The sequence below is a fragment of the Varanus komodoensis genome, unplaced genomic scaffold (genome assembly GCF_004798865.1).
Source record: "Varanus komodoensis strain SLA01 unplaced genomic scaffold, ASM479886v1 scaffold32, whole genome shotgun sequence".
Lineage (NCBI taxonomy): Eukaryota > Metazoa > Chordata > Lepidosauria > Squamata > Varanidae > Varanus > Varanus komodoensis.
The window spans coordinates 21,358,774-21,377,625 of record NW_025335798.1 but is presented as its reverse complement, the minus strand read 5'-3'; the positions used below and the strand labels follow the sequence as shown (position 1 = coordinate 21,377,625).

Below are 18,852 nucleotides of genomic sequence, written 5' to 3'. Positions count from 1 at the left end.
CAGTTTCCAGACAGAGCTCACCATTCAGCATGAACGTATGACAGTATCAAACCAATGTTCCTTAGTATACACAAGTTGTAGAATGAGAAGTATGCCTAGATGCTAATGTGTGAGGCTTGTACACTAGTAAATTGCACTAATTTTCAGTATATACCTCATTCGTAATACACTCAAGATGCTTTTGCTTTGAAAGCACTTAACAAAGGGGCAGTTAATCAACGCTGGCTTAGCAATAGCTTTTATTGCATCCAGCTGAAATAAAAATAGAGGTTTTCAAGGGAGTAAACAAAAATTAAAATGTACTGCAGCAGTGTTTTTAAGGAGAGAGGGTAGTAAACATACCAGATAAATCCTTACATTTCTTTCATTGCACATTCACAAATTGTGCAGTGGTAAAATACCCAGACATTTAAAAGGCTGTGGCCCTTTATTGTTACTTAAAACAAACATATTTCCTGAATATAAGTTAATGAAAGAAGTTAATAACAGCTACACTGAAAAGCTTTGTGATTAGGCGTTATACAAACCTAAAGTGAAACTGCAAAACTGAATTGGCTTGAATTGAAATAAATCCATTTACTTGGTCTATTTCACATATTTGTTATTAGGAGAATTATTATAAACATAGATTGAGCATTTTAAAGCTAGATGTATAACATCTGCATCTTTGCGTGTAACTCAGATGAAAGACAAATAATGATCCTATATAGTTGAGCTTTTTTGTAGCTCCCGTTCTGCTTTCATTTGCAAAATGTTTCAGTTTTGCAGTAGCAATATTCTGAAAATATAATGAAATGGCTTTCCTTAAAATCATTCTTAAAGACAAATAGCAGCCTGTATAAAATATTCCTCATCATTACTATCCAAAACCCCCCATACATCATGAAATTTCTAAACCATTTTTTGTTCTGCTACTTTTGAGAATGCTATAATTTTACTTATTATCTTTGATATTATTAAATTCTTCCCACTTGTCTTCCCAGTGATTTAGCGTTATACATCCTAGTAATTTTTGTTCTGAACCCATGAAATGATAGACTTGCTTCCAACAACCAAGTGATGGGTAATACTGGGAGGCACAATAAGATCTACCCTCATGATAGAGAATGTGAAAAGGACTGTATTTCCTCTTCTTATAGGATGGCATGGATAGAAAGTAGATGGGGATCTATTGGCTATTTTCTGGATGATTTGCAGTAGATCTGCAAGGGTTTTCTGAATCCCAATTGTAAGGCTGCTGAAATAAGGAAAGCTTAGGGAAAACAAGTTGGGAAGGGTGGGCCACTCTCAGCTCAGTTCACAGATTCAACATAAGTTCCTGAACTTAAATGCCTAAATGCGTTCAGAGGCACCCCATTCTCTTCATTCAAATCCTGCAGTGTTAAGCACATTTACTAGAGCCTTGTTTCTAAGTAAGTTTTGTGCTGCAAATATGCTGCCACCAACCTCCCCTGACGCAAACTATTTTGTGTCTAGGCTTAGAAGATGGACCTTGAATTTCTGTTAAATAAGCAGACAAAATAAACAAGTGAACCTAAAGTTTGTCTGCTCCTGTTAGAGGGCATCACCACTGTGGAGAGAGGATTCTCATTGCAATCCTTGATGGCCAGCATATGAGGCTGTTGTAGGAAGGCATCGTGTGATTTTTATTACAGTCCCTCACGGCCATTCTTTGATGCACCAGCAGAAGTAAGACCATGTCTCCATTTCAGCCAGCCTCTCCTATTCTTCCTGTAGCCTGATAAATTATTGCTGATATGAAACCCTTCAAATTACCTTAGGAAAAGCTCTCTGATCTGCAGACTTCTGCATCATTCAGCACCTTGCCACACATCAGCTACAAATTGGGTGCAGGGGGTGGGAACAATGCTTGTCCTTACTCAATGACTCTGAAAATGGTGAACGCATTGGTAGAGCTCCAACTGGTTATTTCTGAACCGAGTTTGTAATTCCAAGGCAGTGCATTGTCTGCCTCAGAAGCTAAAGAAACAGATGGGGGTGGGGGGTGGCTTTTGGTATGCCTTGTATGAACCCAGTTGTCTTCTTTATGTGGGCATCTGAATCCTTAGACGCTTTGTTTCAGCAAAGAATTTTAATTGGCTACAAAAAATACAGTCTGTCTTTGCAATCCTTCATGCTTTTCCATAAACAGTAACCTACGAAGAGGGATCTAGTTCCCCGCTCCCCTTTTGATTTTGTATTTCTAAAAGTCCTGCATTTTAAAAACTCCCTCCATCTTTCCAAATGCTTTAAGGAATATCATTTCTGCTAATAGAACAGTGAATAATCCTGTGCTGAGCAACAGGGCAGTGAAACAAAGTCACTCTACTGAAGGTGTTCTTCAGACCCAGGGAGGAACAGGGAGAGAGCCCATTCTCAAGGCTCAGAAAAAGAGAGGCTTCACCAAACGCATTGCCATCATGCTGCCATGGAGCCCCATGAGCATGAAGGGAGAAAGCAGGAATAAATGCTTCAGTGTTCTGAGTGGCTGCCCTTCCGTCTACAGCAGCTTTCTCCAACATGGTGGCTGCTGGCTGCATTGGTTGGAAATGGTGGAAGATGCTATTCAGCCTATGTGGAAGTGAGCAGATATCTCATAGGAAACTTCACTTGGTCTTAAAAGAACACATCTCCTGCTCCTGCCACTCTTCCTTTTTCTGCTTAAATGACTCTCTACCTGTAGGGTAGTTTATGCTAGAGGAAAGACACATCCCTGATCCAAATGAAACCCCATCCCCCACACCAAGGGATTTGACCTGGCCAAAGAACCAGACTCCCTACAAGAATCCAGGTGTTAATTGTGCAGTCAGGATGTTTCCGAGTTCTAACTGTATTTGTTTTATATTTGTTTATTTATGTGAGCCGTCCCGAGGCTATATAGCAAGGGGACGGCATACAAAAAACTTTAAATAAATAAATAAGTCCTGGACTGGAAAAATCATGGGTTCAGCCATGGTGCCTGAGGGAAACAGCTTAAAGACAGAACTATGTCCTCAGTGCTAATTAACTCTTAGTCCAACCATGTGAGGCTTTGTATGATGGCACGTGAATATTTTCTAATGATGTAGTATTTTGGATGGGGAGAGGAGGAAGCAAAACACAGAACTTGCCTTGCACTGAGTCAGGCCATGGATCCATGTACGCCAGCGTTGTTGACAGAAACCAGCAGTGGCTTCCAGTAGTTCAGGCAGGAGTTTTTCCTGACGATACTGGGAATTGAACTTGGTGCTATCTGCATGCAAAGGTGGTGCCCCAACACCGAGCTATGGTTGTCCTTAACGGGAGACACATGCCATCAGGGCGGTTCTGAGCTTGATGGGAAGAGCTGGGGCTGGATGACCAGCTTGTTGTGCAGCCAACCCCAAACCTGAGCAATATGACACTTGACAGCATAACCACTTAATTCTAAAGGCACCATATCTTTTTCTTATTGGTGCCCCTTTATCAAATCCTATTTTCCTTTTCTGTGAAAGATTTTTTTTACTGAGCTGATGTGAATGATGTAGATTTCAGCAATAGGAATCTTCTTTTATAGAGAATCTCTTTTTCCTTTAGGGAGAGATGCTAAGTGAGCATATGTTATTTTTTTCTTTTAATTGATTGAGTTTTAGTGCTTGCATTACTATTTGGCAAGCACATAGAAACCATAGACCATGGAATGTAGAATTTAAAAAAAAACCAAGTGGCTCAGAAATGAATCTGCCTGTCATTAAGTTATGACAGAAGCAAACACGTAAACTTTTTATGTCTCCTTTTTCCTTGTTTGTTCCCAGCTATTAGTTAGAAGCAGGAGAAAGAGGTTAGCTCACTGGTTGTCTTAGTTGAAAGAAAAACATGTTGTTAAGAAATAATATGTTTGGGAAAATGTGAGATTTCAGAAAATGGTTCCACTCCAGTTGTTGAGCTGAAAAGCATTAGAGCTCTCTTCAAATATTTCCTAGCTTTTCCTGCTGACTCCTGCTGTTTTTGTGGGCAGTGTCAGTTTTCTTTCTTGACTATGAAGCAGTGAGAATTAAGCGGAGGAATGGCTTTAACCCTGTGCAGACAGTCCAACTGTAGAAATGTATAGAAAGGGGTGCTGGCAGTACTACCTTAACTTCCATGCACTGATTGTAACTTATGCAAATAAATGCATGTATAGATGCCAGACATACGATCTGTGTTCTCCTACTATGTGTTCTCCTTGAAATGACAGATTTCAAGTTCGGAACCTATCTGTGTTGGGTATTTTCTGTTGTACTATAAGGCCCCTTTGCAAAGGTTACATCCGATGTGTGGATTGGTGGTGGAGAAGCCAGAGTCACTGATCTCTTGTCCCAGTAGTTCTCTTGTCCCAGTAGTTGTCCCAGTAGTCAGTAGTTCTATATATGACCCTACAAGAAAACTAACTTGCCATACAACCCTTCTTAGATTATGCTATGGGATTACATTTGTGCTAATGTGGTTCAGAATTAATCATACTTTTTCGGTGTTTGATTTTTTAAAAACTTTTCAGAGGAAAAAGTGCCGGGAATCATCATTAGCTTCTGGTTATGAATATTTTTAGCTGCATTTGAAAAGAATTCTTTTAAGAACTGCCAAAGGGGAAGGAGGTGGCAATGTCACTACTTGTTCTTTGAGCACATATTCAAATGGTTCCTTTAAAAAATGATATTTGAGAAGTCATCAAGTCCACATCCCCATCTCCCAGTCATGAACTTGGCCTCTCCTCACCTATCTATAATACATGCAAGCTTCTTGCATGCTCAGTTAGGGAAGATATATAACATCATATAAAGGCATCATATTAGTCATGTAAATTATCGTAAAACTCCCATATCTGCTATTTCAGTTACCACAGTTTTACTTAAGTGCAGTCCAGAAACGAGACCTGATACACTGTTGCGTGGCCCACTTCAGCAGGGGCTCATCCTGACCTGCATGCCCAGCCCCCAAGTCTGCCTTCCACCTCTCCCTGGTCATGGAGCAGCACATCATTCTGAGCCAGCCATGGCAGTGGCTGGGAATGGGAACATTCCCATGTGACTGTCTGTGGAGAGACACAGCACTGCTTGTACAGGTCTCCTTCCTCTCCCCCAGCACACCCCATGCCTGTCTGTGCCCATCTGTGGCCTCAAAATGGCATCAACCAACCAACCAACCAAGCAATCAATCAATCCCGTTTACTTATTGATGGCAAACTCCCAAATAATCAAATCCAGGAAAGTTAAACCCGCAAAAGTTGAGGTCTGACTATTTATAGTGTTCGCTACTATCTACAGTTTCATGCATCTGCTGGGGGGCTTGAAACCCATCCCTTGTGGATATGGCGGTCCTACTGTATATAAATTGAGTTCCTTGAAGAAAAAGAGGAAGGATGGATATATAATAAATAATTAATTGGCTTTGATGCAAAGAAATTGAGTGGAAGGGGAAAATGCATTAGTGAAAGAATTAACAGATTTCTTGCAGTGTGGTACCACAATCTTTCATGGTTTGCATTACATTATAGGAAATAATGAATAAGAAATGCTGAAGTGTGTAAACTATAGTGACTCATACAGACTTCTTAAGGATGAGCTTGTGTAGAATGTAAGATGCCTTGTTATCTGGGTTTACTTTTTATGCCAAGTTGGAAGCAATCTTTTGGTGAGCAGGAAGAGCTTCCCACTAGTGGAAGAATACCTTTCCAGCCAACCCTAAGACTTGAAAGTATTTTTGTTATTTTAGTATTATTTATAAATTAATAGCTTACTCTCTTTCTTTAGTTTAGTTGCTGACATTGTGGTGTTCAACTCTGCTTATAATATGGAGTCATTTTTAACATCTATTGGAAAATTCATGAAGCTGATACCTGACCATAGACCTAAGCATCTGGAAAAGTTAATCAGGCCAAAATGCCAAGTCCTTTACTTTCCCGTGAAGTTCCCTGATATAAGCAGGTTAGTAGTTTTTCGCTTCCTTCTCTGTTTTGGTCATATATTGTTTTGCTTGACTTCTTAATGCCTTTTATTCCCAACTTTCCATTGGACAGTTCCTGTCAGAAGATCAAGAGAAGTATTACATTCTCGATAAATTTTCTGGCACAGAACTGAGCTACTCATCAACAGAAGAATATCAAGTTACTCACTCAGGCTATTTGTAAGGAATACCAACTTGGCCTGTCTTGGTAGCAGTCAATGCATATTCCGAATAAATGATCAGGCATGACATCAGGTTCCTTTTGAGTTCTTGAGAGATTAAACTCTCCCCAGCAATGAAACATGCATTTCTCCACATCATTCATGGGCAAGGGAAATAACTTCCCCCCTTCAGCCTACCCTTTATCTGCTGCTGAAGCTGCACTGAAATCACCTCATACTAGTTATTCCAAAGTAGAGCAAAGCTGGGTGCAGGGCAGGTACTTCAAGCTCACTTCTAGAAGAAATGTTTCCCAAACTTGATTAGATTGCTGTTTGTTTCCCAAACTTTGAATAGCTGTGGGCCACTATAGAAAACATACTGGGACACATTTCCCCGAGAGGCTTTCTTGAGTACCCAGGCTTTCCTAGTATCAGGCAAAGACTTTTTAATTTTCTGGGGCTTTTAAAATGTTGTTAATCTGTTTTATTCTGGCTCATATGCTGCCTTTGTATATTCTCTGATTTTGACTTATTTTTATGCATTAGGTCTTTTATTGTGCTTTTTAATATTACTGTAAGCCGCTTTGATAACTTCTTTGAAGGGGAGGGTATAAATCTTAGTAATAAATACATAAATAGATGCTTGGCTAGATGGAAAAATAATCTATTCTAAGGAGGCTTCCTAAATTCTAAATACCTACTTTGGAAATGGCTGCATTAGATTTTTGGAAGTGTTTGGCAGATTCATCTGGCCTTGTCCTTCGCTTAAGCGGTTCTGAGGTATATACAAAGAAGACCTAAGTTTGAGCAGCTACGATTGGTAATTTTGGACATATGCATGTATTTTTTAACATTTATTTGGCGACATACAAAGCAAGAAGCATCCTAAGCTTGGGCTGCCAGAGTTAATTTTAATATTATTTTAAAAATGATCCCTTTTAAATCAAATACTGCATTGCCAAAAAAACACACACTTTAACTTTTTAAAAATATTTCTTTGAAATTACTTTTCACAATGTCTTTTGTTCAGGGATCAATGTGAAAATGATGTGTGTACTTATAATCTGCTATATTTCATGTTATATGTTTATAAAATATTGTACATAGAAAGCAATAATGGTTGCTGGCTCTAGCTAAAAATAAACATCAACAGAAGATGCCCAGGATCTACTTCTTACCAAATACCACAATTCATGTCGTGCATTTTTAGCTTCAGCTTTTTCTGATAGTTGCTGCTATTTTTTCCTAACAAGATCTTGTGCTAAATAAATGTTGAATGCACCTGTGGCAATTGAATGCAGTTTATTAATTTAGTCTGTATTACTCTAGTGAAATATAGCTGAATGGAAATGGAGGAGAAAAAGGTTAAGAAATATCATGGCCAAAGTTAGATTCATAAAGCAAGCTCTTTGCCCAGAGTGTTTTTCGAGTTATTTTCAAATGGTAATTTGCTTTATCCAAACCAAACTCATACAGTGTAAGTAAGTGATTATTTGCATGACTGACAGTCATTTGAATGCCTGCAGTCTTTTAAAAATGCATAATTTTGCAGAGATGTTGAGGTGGGGGAAATATGAACAGAAAAATAACTAAGGTGATTTTTTTCCTCCTTACTTTGACCTCCTTTTTACTTGTTGTCATTGCCTGTAATATAATTTTGATTAATATATATGGGAGATATGAGCTGAAACAAAAAGTCAGTATTGTTAAGAATATGATGGTGATTTGTAAAAGAACCCCTGATTTTAAATTAATTTTGTGACTATAGAGTACAAATTTTTCCATGCATGACATTTGACCCTAAAACTGGGCTTTGTTGTGCGACCCACACAAAGCATTTCATGCCAGAAAATGAAATTAGGTTTCTTTGTAGGCTTCTTAACCAAAGATGCACATGTGCCATAAGAGAGAAGCTGTGGCATAAAATATAAATGTATATTTAGGAATTATGATGCTCCAAATATGACTTTGCTGGCTGGGAAGGCATTATGGGAGGGAATATTGTGAAGAAATATTTGCATATGTAGAATATTCCATTTGACTCAAATAAGAATGTAATGGCAAGTTGTCTGAGATCAGATGGGTGTGTGTACACTGACCATAGACAATGAGCACATGAAGTTGTTTCCTTTCTTGGTTAGTGTTAGAACCCAGCAGTTGCAAAAAAAAATGTGCTGTACTTGGCAGGAGAATGCTGGGAGGAAATGCAGAAGTGCAAACCAAGATGAAAGACATCTAAAACAGTTCGAAAAGATGCTGTTGGATACTTTCTAGCCTTTATACTGGCGCTTTATACAGTCAATTTACTTCTGCTCTGTTTAAAGGGCTATTTATTTAGTTGGGACCTACATCAGCCAAAACTCCTAGCATGGCTTTCAGAATAAAAACAGTTGAAATACTAAAACAATGTGGGCAAAATCGTAATATCAGCAAGATACAATAGAAATAGCCAGGATGAAATCTCAAATGGAGAGCAAGTGTGACATAGAACTTAGTGCTGGACTGAGACTTGGGAGATCCAAGTTCTAGTTATTTCTTGGACCAACCACTGACTCTCAGTCCAGTCTAGATCACAGGAGATGTGAGAAGGAAATGGAAAGGAGAAGAATGATTATCTAAGCAGCCTTGGGTTCTATGAAGGAAAAAAGCAGGGTATAAATAGATTGAATGAATGGATGAATTAATGCATGAAACTAAAATTTTTGGCATGCCAAATGTCTTCATTTGGCACTGAAAAGACATTGGATATCACTAGATTAGGTCTTGGTGAGAGTCCTCCAGAAACAGAGTTTCTACTGCTGAGGTAACCCCTTATCTTGGGTCACCTCATCTGCACAAAAGAATTGAATGAAGAAGTTAGTCTTAAAATATGATTGGGTTGCAAAAGGTATTTTCAGCCATTAGAGCAAAGCTTTGTGTCAACACAGTCTTAAAATGCTATACCTTGAGTAGTTCAGCTCATGTTTGTTTCTGAGTAGCAAAAATCTCATAACTATTATGGGAAGTGGGAGAGTTTGTATATTCAAAGATCCTCTGTGGATTCTCATTTTATCCCTGAGGGCTCTGTGCTAGATTGTTTTCTAGACCGTTTGTTAGGTTGTTTATTCCCTGCCCCCTGCTCTTTCTGTAGGCTGGTTGTCATCAGAATTCTTTAAGTATTCTGTAGATCAGATCCTTCTCAGGTAGGTTTGAAACTACATTTTTGCACCCCTATTTAGAAACCACTTCTTACTTTTGTCTGACTCTGTTTCATATCCAAACTGGTAGAAATTCAACCATTTGAGTTCAGAAGAGATGACACAAGGATGATGTCGTAGACTTAGTATTTGCATTGAGTTTTTAATTGTGACTCTAAAAAAGAGAATCTTACTTGAAAATATACTCTTTGCAGTAGAATTACTTTGCATCCATTAGGATCAAGAATGGTACAGTAATACTGAGTCACTGCTGGTTGCTATTTCTCTTGATTTTTTAAAAAATGCAGCTGTGCCAGCATAGGTCATATTTGGTCTGCTTTCACCATGTCATTTCTGAAGACCCGTGGTAGCAAAGTTGGCCTTCAGCTATTGCAAAATAGCTCTCTACTGTGGAACACTCTTTTAAAAAATGAGAATTTATAAAGACAAGTAATTAAAGACATAAATAAATTGTTCAGAGTGATTGATACATTGCCCATGCTCACAAACAATGGCAAATTTGTGGTCTTGCTGATTTTGGGCCAAACTTACTAGTCAGACAGTCACGTGGTTAAGAGTGCAATGTGGTTTCCACTCTGCCTTTTCTGGCTTCCCAGCCTAGCCATGCATCCTCGCAAGAAAAAATTCTGCCCTTTTCCTGTTCTTGCCTATGGCCCTCAGCAGCTTCCTCCTGAATGGTTTTCTTGGTGGATGTCCCAATTCCCACTCCTGAGTATACCTGCATGTCTGTGATGCTTCCCAGCTGTTCCAGCCCCCACTGATTTTTATTAAGTGAAAATAAATGGTTTTGCTGGGATTCCCTGTTCTCCTTCTGTATATTTTCTAAAACTAAATGGGTAGACAGATATATCACTCATCCAATTAGAATAAAGTGAGCAATGATGCATCTGACACTTCCACGGGTGCTCTTGCCAGGAGATCCTATGGAATTTCCATACCAACAATGGTAAAGTGTTACTTCTTGATCTGGACAACTGGAGAGGCTGTTGTGATATGTGGAAACATAAGAACAGGCCATTAATTCTCTCTCTAGTGTCAGAGAACCAATGCTACTATACAGCAACTCTGGAACTGGGTTCAGACAACACAAAAGAACTGCAGCAGTAAGATTTCACCATGGCTTCTTGTGTCATGTGAACCTGCCCACTGTCTTCTGAACCAGGGCTCCTGATTTGTTAATTACAAACAAGCCAGGAATCTTAAACCAAGAACAAACCATACAAGAAAATAACCAACCAGGATCATAGATTCAGACAACATAATAGTTGTCTGTGGTTAGTTTAGCTGTTCTCACTGGTAGAAGGACACAAGAAAATAACAAAGGGTAAGGATTCTCTGGAACGTGGACTTACTAGAACAGCATGCAAACTCATGTGCCTATATGTATGTAAGGTTCATCCAGATGACCAGGAAGCAGTGTAAAAATGAACAATATTCATTTCAAGTTGTGTAAAATTACTTTTGTAGACTCCCATATTTGAAAGCATTTAGGACAGTGGCACTTAAGCTCTTGTTGTACACAAGAGCAGTTACAGTTGTGTTTGCGAGGAATAATGCATGGACCGACACAACTGCTGTTGTAACTATAGAGATTCTGCCAGGTCTATCCATGTGCAGCTTAATTCTCACGGATGTTCCACTGTGATGATTTCAGGAGTTCTGTTGCTTGCATGAAAAAGAACCTCACTGGGTGAATTTAATCAGGCTGTGTCATATTGTGTCACTTTCTCAGATACAATCCCATGAATTGTGGCTGGATTCTCGACTAGAGATGTATTCCCTGGGTTGCCTTTCAACAAATTGCATGAATGTTTATATTTTCACTTGTGTTCTCTGTAGAAAGTGAAACATTGCATAGAAATCGAATGTTACCCCAGAACTTTGAAGATTCATTTAGAAACTCAGAGCTAGCCCAAGCTTTTTTGCCACATAAGCAATAATGGATAGCTGGTGCTATCGGCAGTGTGTCTGTCCATTCACTTCCCCAGCTGCCATCTCTAGGTAGGGAAGGTTGGCGAGAATGTTTTACAAAGACTTTGCTGCTACTTGACACAGATGTCTGGGAAAAGAGAAAACTACACCACTCCCTTGCCGGTTTCTTAAAAAGTTCAATCTGTGCTCTAAGTCACTTAAAATCCATGTTAGACAAATGGCAGCACAGAATAACAGATAAAAGGGAACAGATGGGAGAAGTGGGGTTAAAGAGAGCTCCTTTCATTAACACAACTTGTTGGTATTATATAGAGTGCTTACATTAAATACTGAAACACTGAAAATTAGGAGAATCTGATATCATAAATTGTGTTTCTTTCTGATACTGTAAAATGGCATGGCAGAATTATTAATCCTATGGAAGTATTAATAGTGGAGAGAATGCGAAATTCAGTTCAGTATAATTCTGTTATGAGAGACAATTTGCTTCTAAATAGTGAAAAGTGTCTGATGATTAATTGGAGTGCTCCTGATTGAATTAGCAGAACAATATGGAGGCAGAAACGCCATCAAAAAGGCAAAGCACATGATGTAGCAAACATGCGCACCTAAAAAAATGACTGCTTGTGTAAGTTGATAAATGCATGGTCCCATGCAGGAGAAGCCATTGAGAGCTGCGATGTCGTCTTCTGCAATCTCTGCCAACCTCCCATTTGCTACTTTTGTTTTCTGCTTCTTCTGTCATGCCACCCATCTACTGAAAACTGTCTTCGTCCCTGGATATCAGTGCAACCTGACTGAATACTTCAGTTTGCAGTAGTTGTTCGTTGCTCAGTTACAGCATCTAAAAGCTTCCTCTTGGGGGAAGCCCCCCGAAATCATTCTGACCAGAGGAAAATGGCTTCTTTCTCTCTCTTTTCAACCTAACATTAATAACTCTGCTGAGGTTCACAAGCTCCAAAGTATAGCATAGCTGAATTCTCTATGCAACCTACTTAATTTTATTATGTTGGGTTCTCGTCATGTTGCATACAACACATTCCCATAAAAGTTGCATTTTGTATTTACAGAGAAATTTCTCTTGAGAGTTAAAGTCTTGTAAAACATTCTTGTTCTACAGCATGAACGAATTATTACACTCTGGGGCATTAAAAGTGAAGTGTACTGAAGAAAAGAATTTTTTCATTAAAATGCAGTTTATATTGATAAAACAGATTACTATCATTTGATGAAATGTGAAACTTGGATCTGCCCCTATCACTAAATCGCCGGTAGGTTTATTTTGGCAAGAGTACTAGAATGTAATGTATATCAGCACCAATCATTATGCAGTACCTGTTAGTTTTGTATTCAATTTAAATTGTGCTTCAGTAAAGAAGTTGGAGTGTGGGGGGAGGAAAAAAAGCCTTACTATATCTGTATCTTGAAGTAGCAGAATGTGGTAACCAAGAATATTAGAAAAGAAAAGCTGTTGTGTTATCAGTTCTGGCACGGTCATTTATCAATCAGTATTTTAAACATTGACAAGTGGTAATTTAATAGGGAATGACCCTGTTGGCAGGAAGTTCTAATGACAGATGATGCAAACTCATTTATCACTATGGGGCTCTGCTGGCTTCTTACCTTTCTCAGTATCACAGCTCATATTTTCCAAGTCTGGGATGTGAGAAGCCACAAAGGGCAAAACCTGTGGCAGAAAGCCTGCAACCACTCCTATCTCTGCTTAAAATGGTTAACTCTTGATTTACACATTGCCCTCCTAGACGGGCCTGAGAGTTGGAAAGCAATTTAGGCAACACTGGATTGTGCACAGCGTCCTCTGTTTGAAGGGCTGTTCTGTTCCTTTGGCACTGGTGTGATGCTGGATAACTGAAGTGCTCTGACTTGGTTTTGACCACGCATCAGATGAACGTGAGGAATGCAAGAGAGGGGCAAAGGAGTGCCGTGGCGAGAGAGAGAGACAGGATGCCCAGAAGACCTCTAGCCTGTTATAAATGTAAATGTGTATATTTAAATACTCAGCATGTCATCCATGCATGCTAAACATCACAAAACTGTTTGGGTTTTTAGTTATGTGCACTGCTGAAGTTACATGTCCTCTGTTCATGCAGGAAAGTTTCCAGTCAGGTTCAAAGTAGCCTATTACACAGCAAGGTGTTTTTGGCACAGTGAGATGCTCCCTCAGGGTGGTTTTATTTAGACTTTGCAGGGTGTGCAACTCTTCTTATCTGACTGGAGCCCCTCCAAATGCCCATGAAAGAATGATTCAGAGGACTCTCTGATGGTGCACCAGTGTCTGTGAAATGCTCTTACTCAGTGCACCCAAGCCCAATCCCTTTCTGTATTTTGGTTTCCATATAGTGCTTACTTGCAAGCATCAGGTGACCTGAGAAAGGGGTGCATGTTGAAGAAGACCACCCACACCATCAGAGAGTTCTATGAAATGCTATGGGCTTCTTCTAAATTATTCACGCTTGTATCTATCGTGTGTGTTTGTGTGTTGGGCAGAAAGGAGAAGCGTGTTTCAGAAATTACTACTAACTTGATTTTAATGAGTATGGTATATGGCACACCTAGCAAATGACATATAAACCCAACACTGCATGAGCAAGTTTCTGCTCGTGCAATATAGAAACTTAGAAACAGAAAGAGTCAGAAGGAGTTTCCTGGGCCATCTAGTCTGACCCCCAGCTCCAGCCAGCTCCACTCATGACATGCCTACCATGTGCATGACCAGCCTGTCCTTGAACACCCTCACTGATGGAGCTTCAACCACCTGTGGAAGCCCATTCCACACCCTCGGGGTCCTAACCATCGGGAAGTACTTCCTGGCATTCATGCTAAATCTTGGTTCCCTCAGCTTTGCTCCATTGGAACATGTCCTGCCCTCCTCCGCCGGGGAAAACAGGTCTTGACCCACCTCCACGTGACACCCCCTCATGTACTTACATGTCATCAACATCTCCTCGGAGTCTCCTCCAGACTGAAACGATCCAGTTCCCTCATTCTCGCCTCACACAGCTTTCCCTGCAATTGAGCCACCATCCTTGTGGCCTTATGCAGCGCTGATTCCAACCTGGCTATATCCTTCCTGTAATGTGGAGCCCAGAAGTGAACACAATACTCGAGTTGCAGGTGCGTCAGAGTTGTATAGAGTGGCCTCTCTCGATCTAGGAGCCATGCTTCTGGCTATAAACCACGCTTCTGGGTATTCTAGAATTACCTTGTCCTCTCCTGCATCGTGCAGTTGCCGGAGTGTTCCCAAAATCTGAACTCAGAGAAGATATGTGGGGGTGAGAGATGAAGTGGGGGAGGGGAAATCCATTCTTCGGTGGCTGCCATTCTGTCAGAGGAATGGATTTACTGTTTCCTTTGCAGGTGGTGTTGATTGAGATTAAGCAATTAGAATGCCAATTTGAAGGCTGTAAATGTTTTTATCCATTTTTTTCAATTTATGGCTGTTCTAGTCATGAACGTAACTCACCTTGAGACTTTGTGTCACATTTCCGAATTTTTTTTTCTTTTACTTTGTTTACATTTTTAAGAGTGGTTTGTGTATTCAGTAGTGGCAGTTTCTAAATTAGCATTGTTCGGCAACATTTGTATGCCTGAGATGATGATATGGTCATACCCTTCTGGATCATGATCTCTCTCTCTCTCTCTCTCTCTCTCTATATATATATATATATATATATAAAATTTCTGTAGCACTTTGCAGTGTACCAAATGTTCACTATTCTTATCTTAATTACTACTTATCTCTAATTCTCCGTTTGCTTTGCACTGTCTGAGATATCAGTATGGATAGTTATCAGGAAAACAGTTAAACCATAAAACTCTTTGGGTGGCATTTTTTCCCACTGCTGACTACTGGATTTTGAAAAAGAAAGTTGAGTTTCTATAAGCACAGTGAAATGTACTTTTCTGAAAACCTGGACATAGGTGATAAGAGTGGGAGCTTTGAAAATATGAGCCTTATTTTACTGTCCAGATGAAAATTAAGCTCTTGGAGGTGAGATGGGCAGGGAGGAAGAGCCCTTTCCTATCTTGAACATGTCATATTTGTATTTTAGTTACTTAGCCCTTTCTCTATTCTGAAATGCTTTTTACAATTTAGTGCTTTTAAAAGAATAAAGGATTGAAAATTTCCTCCATCATTTATGTCCCGGCTTTCCATGCCAAATGCATACTTAAGGAAATATGCTATTATATTGATAAAATGCAATAACAGGACAAGCTAAACATTAACATAGGCTTCAGTGGTTCATGATCTGATCATTCGTTGTTAAGGTGTTACAAGATGTCTTTTTCTGGTAGCAGCAGACTAACTCCTCTGGAATGTCTTGACAGAGCGGGGCCTGAACTCTTTGGTGCCTAAAAGTATCCCAGTATTTTAAAAGTTTCTCGGAGCTACCCCAGGAGTAATCAATTTCTGTTTAATTCTTCAGCAACAGGCTTTGTAGCATTGCTCTCCAGACACACCTCAAAAATCTTATCTCTTTCCCCTGGTAGTGTGTGCAGACCAAGTTTTGCAGACTTCTTGCTTATCCACAGTACGTATGCAGTCTATTATACTTATGCAGAACACTAAAGAGATATGACATTTCTAATATTAGTTGACAAAAGCATATTACACAGACTTTCTAGCCTTCTCCTCAGATGGGAACCTAATTGCCTTTTTAATGTGTAGCAAATGCATTATACAAGTTGTTCACCTTTCAAGCCCTTGAACCACTTTCGCTCTTTGTGCTGAAAGCCAGTGGGCCTTTCATTATATCACTTTCTGGAGGACGTTTTCCCTGTCTGTCTGTCTGTCTGTCTGTCTGTCTGTCTTCGTCATATCTTTTTTTGCATATTATGGCCCCTGTGGAGTGGTTAGTGGCTTTATGCATTTGTTTCAAAAGAGCATGGGAATGGTCTTTTCTACACTCGCCTGTGGGTGGTGGTGGTGGGTGGGGAGGCTCTGTAGATGTGATTCTGTGTCACCAGGTGGAAAAGAGAGGAATAGTTTTGCACTTGATTATATGGATTAAGTTAGAATTGGCACAACTTCTCTCAGAGCTTTGGATTCTTAAGGATATATGAGGATAATTATTTATTACTTTGAAAAATCTGGGGCGTGTAAAGCACACACACAACTTTGTTTTTGGGGCAGACTCAGGAAACTGGAGTTTCTTTCTTCTTTCTCAGAGACAGATGTGGAGAGAGACAATACATTACTTCACTGACCAATCTTATTGGAGTGTCTCTTCATATTTGCTGCCAGCCGCCTTAACATTTGGGCTGTGTAGTTTATGCATGATGCTCCTATTCCCTGCATGTAGTAGACATCTGTTTAAATTATTGCAATTCACAGTTATGGAAACTGAGTCACAGAGCAAGCCCCAGTGCAGCAAACCCCCATACTTTGACTTAAATCTTGCACTGAAGGAGCTTTTCATCAAAGGCTTTTACTCAGATCCCTTATATCTCCAAGGCCTTTTATGCTATCAGTTAATCTGAATGTAAATTATCCTTCCTGATTTATTCAGCTGTGCTATGAGGATGAGAGGGGGGCTATTTGCCCCTTTTTAGTGAGCCAAACCTTTGTGCCGCTGCTAGTTGCCAGCTATCTGAGTGAAAATTTGAGGAAATAATGGTTGTCCATTAGTTGGAATGGAAGGCACCCAGGAAATAAAAAAGGATGCTCAGGTAGGGTTTGTTTTCTTTCCTCCCCTTTTTCCCCTCCTGTGGCACACAATGGGACCTGTGCACATTTTAATATGTGACATCAAAATAATATAACTTAAGCTGTTGAAAAGTACCTCAGTTCTGAAGTCATTTATCCCTGTGTATGCTAGCAACTTATTATTCTGCAAGCATCACTTCATTTTGGCTTGCAATAAGTCCTGTTCAGTCATTGTGCTGCAGTGGAATGTTTAAAGCTGAAATGTGCATTGGAATCTGTTTGTTTGCAGCAGATGATTTGCCTAAGCTTTGATGCGCAGTCACTTTCTGACATTTGTGTATTTCAGCAGTGAACAATGTAAACTCATTTTCTGAGCACTTTGATTACTTGCACATAGCAGTGCCCATGGCATGTGACAGAGAAGAGCACTCTATCCACTAATCAGATAGATATGCTTCAAGCGTATTTACACAAAATAATGAAAACAGCTGTTAGATACCTTTAAACTTGAGTGTGTTTTGTTATTAATCTACTAGCCCGTACACATGACACTATAATTCTTTGCTCACTCAAGTTGCCTTTAATGACACAGTAATAAAACTGAGAGGGATGAAAGTAATGGAATTGTAGAATGTAATGCCTCAATTGTTCTACAGTGTCTTCCTTTTTGCCAAAATAAACCACAATTAGGTCCATATGGTGTTTTTGAAGTTTTCAAGCAATGACCCTAATAAAAAGTAATGAATTTCTGACAAAAGAAAGCGTGGTGCTCTTTTAAGCCGATATCTTCGCTATTGATCTAGATATGATTGCAGACTGATATGCTAATAGAAGAAGAAAGGATCAACGTGCCTGTTACAAGCACTTTCATTTTCAGTTTATTTTAATCATATGAAATTCCATATGAAAAGGTAGAAACATGTTGTGATCTATTAATTATGCCTCCCTTTTAATAAGAGTTAATATTTTTAGATATACATTGGTTCTTTTCCCTTTTTTGGTTTTGTTTCTTTGTTTCAGGATGTGAAGCTTCTGAGGAAGTAGGTGAACTCACATCTGCCGTCTCTGTGGCAGTGACAAGCTCACTTGAATATAATTTTTTTAAAGCTCTTCTTGGACCCCCTCCTTTCCAACCATAACAATTGTGCCTCTATTAATCCCTGAAGCATTGGTATAACAAGGTAGGAACAGGAGCACAACACTTTGTGATGTTATTCTGATGTATCTGTTTCATCAGCCATCCTAAATTATACTCATTTCTGGGCACAAGCCTAAGGATGTTTACTTGTTTTCTGTGTGCTTTACTCATTTAACTTTTACAAGGGAAAAGGACTGTTTAACACTATGTATTCTTTTCTTGAGAACTAACTAGTCATGTATACGGTAATAAGGTCAGGGTTTAATTTCATAACCTAATTTAAGGTTTGGTTCTGAACTCTAGGAGATGCAAAACTATGATTAACTATGCAAAACTATGATTTAGACTGCTTGTGCATAATGGCTTGTATCTCCACTGGGTAAGCCTTAGCAACTTCCACATGTTGTGTTAGTGCGAAAGGTGTCCTGGTTACATGGCTGGCATGAGCTTCCACTGGCTAGGGAGGTACATAGATCAAAGGTTTTATATCATTAAACTATAGGTGCATTAGTACTATGGTATGAAAGCCCATTGATACACATGGCATATGTCTGAGCAGGTTGGACTCCATCCTGGCTAGTGGAGGCAAACAGACAATCATTTGTCAATGCTCTGCTTTACTAGGGCGTGATAGCAAGCCACTACTGACTTTTTCCCATTCCTGTGATATGCCAATTATTGTCTTTTAGTGGAATAAAAGTGTGAATCAAGTGTTTCTTTACAATCTCCCTCCCACCCTAATATCGTCAAATCCATGTAGCTTAGTTCAATTTCCAGCTGGGATTTGGTACTGAAGTTTTGCTTTCATTCTTGGCC

General features: G+C 39.4%; 1 protein-coding gene across 14 annotated transcripts in view; it reads left to right on the top strand.

Annotated features, from left to right (window-relative positions):
- Positions 1–18,852, top strand: part of GTDC1 (glycosyltransferase like domain containing 1) — a 234,639-nt gene that overhangs the window by 109,064 nt on the left and 106,723 nt on the right. For all 14 annotated transcript variants that reach the window (XM_044437984.1, XM_044437985.1, XM_044437983.1 and 11 more), the window contains one exon: positions 5,748–5,921. In XM_044437984.1, coding sequence (XP_044293919.1) covers positions 5,748–5,921 — 174 coding nt within the window. The remainder of the gene's footprint in view (positions 1–5,747; positions 5,922–18,852) is intronic.